Here is a 12500-nt window from a genome sequence, read left to right on the forward strand (position 1 = left end):
AAGAAGCACAGCGGAGAAGAGAAACCAGCCTGGGCCAAGAAAGATATCCGGGATTATACAGACGCCGATTTAGAGAGACTTTTAGACCAGTGGGATGTAAGTGACCAGAGACTGGTTCCAGAGACGGACTCATTTGTGGTTATTTCTTTTTATTATTATTTTACATGTAGTTTAGTGTTTGAAATGCACGTGCGTGTGATGGAGAGGGATAGGGACGCACTCGCCCCAATTCCATGTCACAGTTTTTTCAACAATTTAAGTAGGTGTGACTGGCCGTGCCCTAACACCCCCATGCCAAACATCGTCTTCACCTCGGCATGCATGGCAAGGTAGAGATGATACTTAGGAGCACCGAGTGGACTGTGAGCGGTGCTTTCCGCTATTATTTTCCTCTATTTGTGCCATTTCCGTTCGTGTCTGCAGATTATTTCTTGGGTTAATGTTACCGAGAGCAACGCACAGAGAAATAACAAAATAGAGTTGTAATCAATACATGTAGATCTGCCGCAGCCTCATATTTACAGGGAAATGACAAGTCCCCATTCATGTTTACCTTGCCAGGACCAAAAGAAATGTGACACGTAATGCATTATTGCGATCTATCAAGTAGTCCATATATTACTACGCACTTGTGAGAATTATGATTTTGTAATTACCAGTGTCCATTTTTCCGAATTCATGTATTTAATTAATTTTTTTACTTTTATTATTCTTCTTTTACGTGTTTTGGTAATTACTTACACTATTTTGTACAATAACCTTAGTAGTATCTATCTCAGCCTGATATTTAAGCCCAACAAGTTCCCTAAATACCAAAAAAGTGATTAGAAACCAAGGAATTCAGACCATAGATGGAAGCGAAGAAAAATTTGGTGTTTTGGTACATAGAGGTATGTGGTTTTACCGTGGGGCTTCAGAGGGGAGAGCCCCTTGGCTAGGGAATAGATAGATTGTATTTTCTTAAAGCCACGGGCGTCCAGGGGATGTAGCCCCCCTGGCTAGGCGCATATGATACTACGGGGGTCCTGGGGGCATAGCCCGCTGGCTAGGTACCTAAAATTAGGCTAGGTTAGGTTAGGCGAGGCGAGGCGAGGCGAGGCGAGGCGAGGTTTAAATATCATTAGGGGGTCCAGGGGCGTAGCCCCCTGACTAGGCGCATATAATAACAAGAGGGTCCAGGGGGCAGAGCCCCCTGGCTAGGTGCATATAATAATAAGGGGATCCAGGGGGCAGAGCCCCATGGCTAGTGAGTATATAGATCATAGTGTATAAAAGCAACAGGGTTAAGGTTAGGTTGGGTTATTGGTTAGGACGCATTGTACGATTCCACGGGGGATCTGGATTATGTGAAACCCCGTAGATTTTTACCAAACACTGGATTTGATTCCCGTAGAGTTTTTCAAAAGTTGGCTCGTTGGTCCGTTGACTTTCAAAGATGGCGGGGACAACTGTAGTTTCACTGACCAATTTCCATCATTTTTTGTGCTTTTCGTGACAGAAATTTGGCTTAGGTTTAGAAAATATACTTTTTAATGTTTCATAAATCACTTTCTTTGATTTCTGCAGCTTCCTATTGACATACAGTGCCACCATCCATTATCCCCCCCCCCCCATTCAACCCCCGGTTCCCCACACATCCCCCAAGATTGTTGGGTAGAGGAAACATCAAAAAAAATCTCATTTTGGAACTTAGTCTCTGTGAAGGAGTGTGGCTCTTGGTAACAATTACCATTTCTTGTACTAATGACTGCAACTTTTTGTCCTCAATAGGAATATCATCTACAATTTGCCCTAACTTAGTGGATCCATGCCTTTTGAAAAGACTTTTTTTCTCATAACTTAATCATTTGGGTTTTGCCAAAAGATCTCATTCTTTAGGATGCTAAATGTCATTAATCAATAATGTCATATTTGGTTTGGTAGAATTATTTTGGTATTATTGAAAATGACACCTAACACTGTTACTGAAGAACATGACCGTGCCATCTGACGTAATTTAAATTTCTCCAGGCAGGGGGTAGGGGGGACAGCAGCCCCCACTAAATGGAAGTTTAGGGGATGAAGCCTCCAAATTAATAAGAAAGTGCATTGCAATATTATAAATGAAAGGTTTACTTTGAACATTTGCTTTTATCTCATAATTTCCCTGATATAGATCATGTTCTCCTCAGCTATTGGAGCCAATGTCATAGTTGTGCTTCGTTTGTGACAGGAATGAGTGCAAGATTTGTTTAAAATAAGAGAAGAGCTATCAGAAATCTGAAATCATTCAGAAATCTGCTTTAAACATGATTTCCAAATTTATTTTAATTATTTATGAAAGATTGGGAAAAAGATGTAAAAAGTGCCCCATACGAATAAGAATGAATGACTTTACGTCACTAGGAGAGTATTTAGCATCTTTTTTTTAGAAATACATGTGGTAAATGGTTAGAAGGCCTATTCACCCCAGATCATAATGTTAATGGTATCAATGGGTTCCTCTCACCCCCAACTACTCATATACATAGAAATTGTGCTGTGGAAATCCCCCTATACTCCGTAAACATGGCCCTGATAGTAGGAGAGGGTTTGAAGATTACCAGGTAAATTACAGAGAAAAATATGAAAAAGACATATGAAGCATATCTCAATTATCATCTAATGTGAGCCTCCTGGGTGTATTACTGGCCCCAGCCCTCACTCGGGAATAAAAAGAATCCTCCACGTGTGTATGGCAGGATGGAGCATAGGACCGATCACAAGGAAGGAAGTGGTTTGAGGATCTATCCAGAATATATAGACAATGTTATATAATGCAGGAGGCTGTCCCCCCTGTACACTAACCTGTGAGATGAAGACCCATATATATTGTGTAGTACTTGGGATTCAGCTCATGACACACTCTTCTAGGAGGGCATAGAGCTGTGTTGTTTCCAAGGACTGATGGCACTGCTAGCTTTGCAGGAGGTAGTGAAGGAAACAGAAATGAAAGAAAAATTTATATGTGCCATGTCGCACATACTACTATATGATCAGATGAAACATATTATGACATGTAATTGGTGTACTGTCCACAGCACCATCTACTGAGTGGACAGATCAGTATGAGCACAAGTTTCCCCCTCCTGTGGAAGACCTGTCCTTGGCTCCATCCATTCTTGAATACCTCAAGATTATTTATGTTCCAAGCAGGGTTTGGGAGCATAGTAGCCCTCTAAATTAAATAGTATAGGATGTACAGCTCATTTTCCTCTATATTTCACCCCACATGTTAGTTGTAGGCTCTATACTGCTGTGAATAGGTGGAGGAGTCTTTGTATTCCAGAGTGGGAGTTGGGGATGAAACCCCTGGTGATCCTAAGAGGCAGAGCCTCCATCTTTAACTACTATAGTAGCCCTAAACTTGTACATAGGCATACTTTTTATTTTACCCCATAATTTTCCTAATGTTAGAGCCAAGGTTGTGGTTTGTGGAGGAGAGAGGGAGTGTGGCATAATTCCAAAATGCATGAGTAGTAGATGATGAGAGGAATCCATCAGTGCTAGTATTGTGTGATTGTGTGTGCATAGGTTGTCTGAACAATTATGCACCATACCATTTTCAGGTAAAACTTGAATAACCACCAAGTACTGACTTTCAAGTGAACAAAATATTTTTGAATAACTCTCAAGCTGTTTTACACTAACTAAAGTGGCAGTATTCACAGTAAACTTTTTGTCTGACACCATGACTTTCGGTGATAAGAGTCAGAATTTGTCCTGTAATCTGATGTGGTGAGAATGAATCTGATGTTCATCTGTGCAAGCCTTCGCCTATTGAAGTAGCAAACCCACCACACCTCGCTGTCCAACAGATTTGGGGAACTAATGGAAATTGAGTTTTAGGTGGAGAGATTGTATTAAATGTTTTTGTTTTCTGCCTAAGGTAAAATTAAAAAGTATATGACTTTGCAGTAGTTTACCCATCCACTTGACATACTGTATGTGCAGAGATTGTGGTTGCTTCTTTACCTCCTGGCACAATGGCATTAAGGTCAATAAGTATCTTTCAATATCTTTAGCCTTTCTTGATGGATGCGTGGCTTGTAGGACCAGTGCATGTGAACACTCATCTGTGGTGACAAGACTCTATGCCTCCAGTTTGGATTGTTACTTTTCTCTCTTTCTGCTTGAGCATTTATAGCTTTTTTGCTATATTCCTTTGTCTATATTTGTCATTTGATTTGCTTTATCCAGATGGTAATAGACTGCTTTCCTTGACTCCATATCATCTCTCTAGGTAGTCCATTACTTGGTGCAAGAATAATAACAATAGATAACATTTTATTATTTGTATATATATATATATATATATATATATTTTTTTTTTTTTTTTTTTTTAAATAAATTTTTGTAATACAACCTGTGTTGCTGGACACGGCAGCTAGGAATAGGATCCTAAGCGAGGAAATACATGTGCTTCCTAGAACCGGTGCTCTTTCAGTCATGACTCACTGACAGTACATTCCATACTTGTTTATTGATGGAAATAATACAAGAGCCTCTTCCTAAATGCTAAATGAGTCAAATCACCCTCTAAGAGTTTTGTGCACTTGTAACCCCTTAAGCCAAACTTTTTTGTAATGGGATGGTCACATCATTCAGATCATAGGGATTTAATTAATATTGTGGTCTCATTTCTAGATTAGTAGAATGCCAAGGCTTTGTTTGTAGAAGGATAGGGACTGTGATACAGGCCTAACAGATTATGTGAATAAAAATATGATTATTTTCAGGAAGATGAAGAGCCACTCCCAGAGGATGAGCTGCCAGAACACCTGCGATCTCCCCCCAAGATGAACTTTGACCCGAGCAACATCGGAGACCCCGAGCAGTTGCTGAAGATGAGCAAGAAAGGCCGCACCCTCATGATGTTTGTCCAGGTCAAGGATGAACTCACTCCCGAGAAAGCGGAAGACGTCACGAAGCTATGGCAGAGCGCACTGCATAACAACCACATACAGGCAGAGAGGTAAGAAATCCAGAGAGTAAGATGCAGGAGATTTATTTACTGTAACTTAGAAGTACAGGTTTGTAGACAGGAGCATGTTTGCTTAGACTAATTCAGAAAAGAAGGAGAAATTTATCCATTATTTTCACAAACTATTTTGGAAATATATGTTTTTATAGGGTAGATGACTTCGAGAATTTTGATTTATTTTTGAATGAAAGAAAAGATTGAGTAGTGTATCCTACAACATTGAAGTTAATGTTTAATAGAAAAGAGAGAAGGACAGGATTTCTGTTGTCCATTTGAATGTATTTAGAGGAAATTGATCTGTTGATTTTGGAGAGAGTAGTGTGAGATTTTAGTATTTTTGTTTATCATAGCAAGGAACAGATGAATCCATTGATCTTATATTGGTTAGAGATAAGGCTTTATAGATAAGAAGGGTTGATGATGGAATTCTTTTATTTATCGCGGAGAGGAAAAAGGGTATTAATTTGTCTCATAGCAGTGTTTAAAGGCAAATAGTTTATGGAAGGTAGAGGAAACTATGAGAATTTTAATTTGCTGAAGATAGACATCTTTTAATCAATTGATATCAAAGATTTGTTCAGAACTTTGGATAGGGGTAAATGATTTATAGAAGGTAGATGGAGATATTATAGTCTGTTTGCTTGTCTCTGATAGCTGGAGCCTAGAAACTTTTAAAACAAGCTTGAAGGTTGCTTAAAGGTCAGTGGAAATGGAGATCGTTGTAAATCTTATATTTACGGATATATTTGTATATGTATATTCATCAGTTTAAATGTATTTATTTTAGATAGAGAATCACTTTTATAAGTAAGTAAAAATTCTCGTAGAAAATCTAAAGTTATAAAGAACATCGAAGATGATTTTAAAGGTTTATAAAGTGATGAGTGACGTTTGAAGTAATCATGGACATTCAGGTGTTCTCAGTCAACAAAATTACTATGATCTCAAAATGGAATGATGCCACTTATAGAAACTTCTTCTGTAAATATTTTATACTTGCCAGTGTTCTTTATTCTGCACAGAATTAGTATTTGTTCTTTCATGTATCCTTGTAAACTATTTGTGTTTGGCTTCATTTTACATATTGCAGAGAAAATAAATGGCCAATGCAGCATTTCTTCTGCTCTCATTCAGCACAAGTGCATCAAATGTCTGTTTCCCTCTTAAGTTTATTTTTTTCATGTCTATTTGGTTTCCATTGATACAGATTTAGAATGCACCATTTCATTTAGGGCTAATGTTTATATTAACCCATTGGATCTGGATGCCATCACATGGCCCAAAGTACGGGCATTAGGCTTACTTGATTGGCCACTCTAATGGGTGTGCAGCTTACAGGCTGGGCACACGCAAGCACTCTTGTAATGTTTTTAGCTTTTTTGCCATTTTCCAATGTCCATATTTGTCATCTAATTAATTTATCCAGATAGTAATATATGATTTTCCTTGCACACGCCATATCATCTCTATAAGTAGTGCAAAATTAGAATAGTAACAATAAATGGCATTTATTATGCCGGTCACAGCAGCCAGGAATAGGATCTTGAGCATGGGAGGGAGGAAATAGTGTCCTCCCTGGAACTGCTGCTCTTCCAGTTTATTGATGGAAATAATGCAAATGTCCCTTCCTAAACGCCAAATAAGTCTAGTCACCCTCTTAAGAGCTTTATGGCAAGTCTTTCCCATCACCCAAGCCTTCAGCCAAAATGCTGATAATGGCAAGTTTGCATCACTGCAGCTCATAGCTAATTTTCCCATGATGTTCATGTAGGGGTTAAGCTTTACAAAGACTGTATAATATGAACAGGGGGATTTTCTACCGTAAGCCTATTTGAATTGGCATTCTTTTGATATATACACTGTAAATGAGCAGCATATACAGGTAATTGAGATAGAATTGTCATTTTAAATTTTGACATTCTAAGTTATGCCATGCTTGGTACATTTATAATAGCATATTTGTTTTTATATTTACAGAAGTAGCGACAACCTCATAGGCACTATATGAAAGGCCAATACATAAACAACCATTACGATATATCAGATATTTCTGCCTGAGACAATGTGAAGGTAATAAACACCTTAAGGATGGCTTACTTGGAAAGGAGTCACAATCCATATGCAGAAGACATGCTTTACTATGAGGTAGTGAATTGTGGCACTAGTCATGCTTGATGCTCGGTCTATTGAGCTTGGCACACGTAGAGGTTATGTCAGTTTTTAAGGAGTCTTGAACTGGGTTAGGCTATATTCCTTTCTGTGACACATGATATAGTGAGTACTTTTTTTTATGTTCTGGTGTATGTTATTTTTGTAAAGGTGAGAGAAAATATATATGCATGAATAATATATACAACCAGGTTCAACATTTGTAGGTATTCCATCCTCACAGCCATTGTGTAGATCTTGTATTAATGTAAATCGCTAAGCAACATCTTGAAAATAGAATGTGGTAGTGGGGCGTGGCAATTTGCATCTTTATAGTTTGTTTACTGATTTGATTTTTTCTTGGGAATTTTCTCAATGTTATAACATGAAGGAGGAATGTTGTCAAATGTTCATTATATCTTGTAATCTTCGCATTTACTTAACTATAGATATTTGCCCAATTATATGTTATTAACCCATAGGATCCGGATGCTTCACTGCCCTCACGTGGCCCAAAATTAGGTCACTTGATTGGCCACTCTGACGGGTGCGTGGGTTGTAGGCTGGGCATACATGAACATGCATGTGTAGTGACAAGACTAACCTCCCCTTTGCAATGTTAATTTTTCTTTTTCTTCATAAGTATTTTTAGCTTTTTTTGCCATTTATTAGTGATCATATTTATCATTTGATTTGCTTTATCTAGATGGTAATAGACTGTTTTCCTTGCAAGGACTCCATATTATCGCTCTAGATAGTCCATAACTTGGTGCAAGAATAATAACAATAAGTAACATTTTGTTATTTGTGTCATTTTTATTTTTTTTGTAATATTCAATTTTCTGTAATACAACCTGCATCCTCCCTGAAGCTGGTCTCTTCCAGTTATAGCTCATGGACAGTGCATTCCACACTCGTTCATCAATGGAATTAATGCAAAAGCCTTTTCCTAAATGCCAAATGAATCTAATCTCCCTTTAAAAGTTTCGTGCACTCCCAGTCTTCATCCCGGCCATCAACCAAAATGCTCACGACGGCAAGTTTGTTTTAGCCTAGCCTGTAGCCAGATTTTTCCATGATGGCATGTTTACGTCACCTATCCCTCAAGCCAGATTTTTTCATGACATGATAGTCATGTCATCTGGATCATAGGGGTTAATTTAGATCACAAAGATATCCAGCAGAATCGGTAATACCAGCCATATCACTGTAAATATGCCTAAGAATTAAGAAAACAATGAGAGAAAGAAATGCAGGATCATTTCAGTGAACTTCCTCGTAGTTTAGATGCCAATAAAATTTGAATTGAAATAAGAGCAATCTTAATCTAATATTTGTCGAGACTAACATCACAAACCTCTTTTAACGCCTTTGTTTTTTTACTACCACTGCCAAATTTTATACAGTAGCCATCTTTGTTGATTTGTTTCATAAAGTTTGCAATCATGTTCTTCCAGGTACATGGTTGACCAGAGAAGAGCAATCTTCATGTTTAAGGATGGTGCTCAGGCATGGGACGCAAAGGACTTCCTGGTCGAGCAAGAGGATTTCAAGGAGTGCTCGATAGAGAACAAGGTCTACCATGGACACTTCACTCCTGAGGTAGGAACTTCTATGATTTGAGTCTGCTCCTGTATATTGTGTACATTGTACATATTACTGGTCACTGGTTGGTTATAAGTTTTTAGGAGGTTTATGTGTATGTAAACACATGCACATACAGGTACCTAGTTGAGTCATCCTTTATTACTAAGACTAAACCCATTTTTTATGTAAAATAAAAATTATTAGGTAAGCCATAGTTCAAAATTTTTTTTTTTGATGATTTGAAAAACTGGCCTTAGGCCATGAATAACTAGCATATAGTTGGTGTTCAGTCATTTGCTCATATTTTCTTTGCAAATAATTGAAAAGAAATCATCAGATGCCTGGGCCTACGATTGCATTTTTAACCAGAAACACATGAAAAAGGTACAATAATTGTTACAACTATTTATGAAGACCATGCTTAAAGCTGATTTTCAAAATTCCATATGAATTTTACTTTAGAGCGGATATCATTGTGTATTATCATCTTTAGCATTAAATAATCTACATCTTGCTTATTTTTCCAAAATTAAATAATCTGACTCCTTTATATTAAAGTGCTCTTTACAACGGAAAATACTAATTTCAAATTAAAACCAATTTGTAGAGGTTGGACGGCACTGACTGCTAGAGCAAGCCAAACCATAATGTTATCATCATAATTTTTACTTTTATTTTATAACATTATTACTTCATACTCAGTCTAAGTACAGACCCCTTTATAAGCTACAAGATATTACTAGAGAGTCTTGATGGAAAGCATATTTCATGTGTAAATGTAAACAAAATTTAAACTTTCATGAATGTGTAATTATGTGCATTGTCATTATCAAATGCCATATGCAAGATTGCAATAAACAGAAATCCATGCAGGTGTACCTGGCACCAATTACCTACATGCGTAGAGTACATGTTGCGCTTATGCCCTTGCTCCTCCAAAGAAATAACCTGAGTTGGGCTCTAGCAGTCATTTTGTGGTTTTCTCATTCATGTATGCATACCATAGGCTAACTAACTCAAAATGACCTTCAATCCCTCTATTTTCTGCCTTGGATAACAGTTTGTACTCTTATAGTTTGTAATAACTTGCAAGTGGTCGACCTTGCTCCAAATTGTGTGCATTAAACAAATGTTTGTTTCTTTGGCCATAACTACAATCACTGTAGAGTTACAGCTCCTTAACCCCATGCCGACGGGCCACACGTTCAGGCATCATAACAAACCGCTCAATCTGTACGCTTCGAGCTGGTGGTTCTGCTTGATGTAGAGAAGTCCCGCACTCTAAGTCAGCTTGTTGCCATTAATCTCCAGAGCATAGAGTTTTTAAAGATTTGCTTCATCTGTCAGTACTGGGTTAAAAGTAAGCTTATAGTCTCGTTTTAGCGTCATATCCTGGAATATCATAAATACAGTGGAGAAAATATTGTGGAGGGTGAGTGAGATTGTCTGTCCCATGCTTTTGAGTGTGACCCAAATGATGTGTGACACACCTGTTGGCATTGGGCTAAAATGATCTTGGATAATGTCTTGTCTTTAATTTGCTTTGATTGTTACTACTGTACTTTAATCTTTATATTTCTTTTTGTTGGTTGACAGTTGGTAGTTGATATAGATTTGTTTTATACAATTTATACTACACTAAGCTTTGTGCAAAGCTTAGTGTAACATCCTCTTTCCTTCCTACAGCCCTTTTTCAGATTTTAGAAGTTATATAAGGCAAAAAGTTCCTTTAATAGATATGCCAAGTAACTGAAAGCCATCTTTTGTAATCTTCGGATTTTACATACAGTATGTCCATAATACCATTTAATTTCCTCTCACTTCTTTCCATTATACTTCTTCTTTATTCAGTAGCTTTCTTAGCATTCATAATAAGAATAATTTTGGAAGTCTTCTATCTCTTTTTTTGTATGGCAAGACAGATGTTGAGGGCTCTTGTTTAACCCATTGGTGACGGGTGTAGAAAACTTAAAAAAAACTATACGCTCTGGCGAACCACGGCAACGCGCCGACTTTGAGTGCGTGAGTTCGGTACATCAAGCCGAATCACTGCCTCGGAGTGCCTTGGCGTGCCGCCGCGGCAGACAGCCGCACACCACATTTCGAGTGTATTGTTATGACGCCTATAGGTGTAACCTTTTGGAAAGGGGTTAATGCATGTTTACTGTGCTAGAGTTTTTATGATTTTTTTTTTTTTTTTTTCACCAGCATTACTGTTATATTGATTTAGTTAAGTGGAAATGCTGTTTGATTGGTTTACTTTGGATAAGTTAGTGTATAGAAATAGTTTATGATTCAGATTGCAATGTTTCCTTTCATAGGTTGTATTTCATAGTACATTGTAAATGTTAAAGAAGTTAATGTATAGTCCACTTAGTGTTTTTGATACATTGTGTCTTGCTACATTTTCTGTTGGTCTGAAACTATAAGCTGTGATCTTAACATTAGATAACCATGTAAATGTACAGAGGGATTTTTTATTGATATGTTTTGTTACTCTCCAAGGTTTTTCTTCCATTATTTGAAAAGTGAACATCAGGCTGTTAATGCATAATCAGGCTCGCTATTATCATGACATGTTTATTTATATAAAAATTATGTATAAATATATATAAGAAAGTACTCTTGTATTTGTAGATATGATTTTTAAAAATTTTGTAATTTGTTGAACCCAATGCATCTGGGAGACTTTGCTGTCAGCATATTCCTCTACGGGAATATGCTGACTAGACTTGCCTCAGGGGCCTGTTTCAGATGCAGCTGGTGTATTGCACTATTTGTTTTTGTATTACTTGTATCCAAAAATGATTTTAATGATTTTGCATATTCATAGATGTCAATTTTAGTTGCTAGATCAAACCTTTAGTAACCTGAATATGTACATTTCAATAAATTAGTCCATTTCAAAAAATTAGGTTTGTTACTCTGTGTACAGGATGGAATTTGGCTTTATCGAGATTTTCTCTTATCTCACTAATCTTATTCTTATGAAGGAAGAGATTGTATGCAATTACATACAAGGCTACTACTCCCAAGACTTCAGTACTTCCCTTTGTGTGTTATACTTCAAGACAGTTACACTGGTAGGGCACAACATCAGTTTATCTGAGTAGTTCACACAAAAAGACTGATGATGTAAACTAGAGTAAAAGTTACTTAAAAGCTCACAGCAGCAACAAGAGAGTGCAATGTTTTGGTGTGTGACATCTTCCAGGCATAGCAGGTGAATAATTATTTGCTAAATATTGCCCTTTTGTACAAAGCATTCATGCAATGCCCCAGAGCATTATGACATGTAGGCCTGAGGGAGCCTAATTAAGAAAAAATGTACTGCATGCATCATAATAGCATGACAGGAATGATTCATCACCTGGAGTCACAACCAAATCAGCCATGACAAGAACCTCACATCATATGAAGGCTAGAAGATTAAAAGATAATAATAAAAGTATAATCCCATACTGATGGGCCATGTGCTGTGGCATCATAACAACTTGATCTGTGGAGTGCGGCTGTACGCACTACGAGCCGGGGTTTTGGCTTGATGTAGCAAATTCCCACGCTCAAAGTCAGCTTGTTGCCATTTTTAAAAGATTTTTAAAAGATTTTCTTCATCCGTCAGTAAAGGGTTAAAGCGCTAATGTCAAGGATGTTATATTTTCAGGATTTAGATGAATCTTTGTACTTGGTTGTCCTAGAATTTTTTGGCTTTCAAGAAGAGTTTTAATATAGTTGAAAGCCTGCATTAGTAAGTATTGAGTGT

General features: G+C 37.3%; 1 protein-coding gene across 1 annotated transcript in view; it reads left to right on the top strand.

Moving 5' to 3' along the window:
• LOC125030774 (LDLR chaperone boca-like) overlaps positions 1–12500 on the top strand; it is a 13175-nt gene that overhangs the window by 112 nt on the left and 563 nt on the right. Inside the window, exons 1-3 of the mRNA XM_047621046.1 lie at positions 1–96; positions 4758–4993; positions 8608–8752. The exon at positions 1–96 is cut by the window's left edge and continues 112 nt beyond it. Of these exons, the coding sequence (XP_047477002.1) occupies positions 1–96; positions 4758–4993; positions 8608–8752 (477 nt within the window). The remainder of the gene's footprint in view (positions 97–4757; positions 4994–8607; positions 8753–12500) is intronic.

The sequence above is a fragment of the Penaeus chinensis genome, chromosome 11 (assembly GCF_019202785.1).
Source record: "Penaeus chinensis breed Huanghai No. 1 chromosome 11, ASM1920278v2, whole genome shotgun sequence".
NCBI classification, from domain to species: domain Eukaryota; kingdom Metazoa; phylum Arthropoda; class Malacostraca; order Decapoda; family Penaeidae; genus Penaeus; species Penaeus chinensis.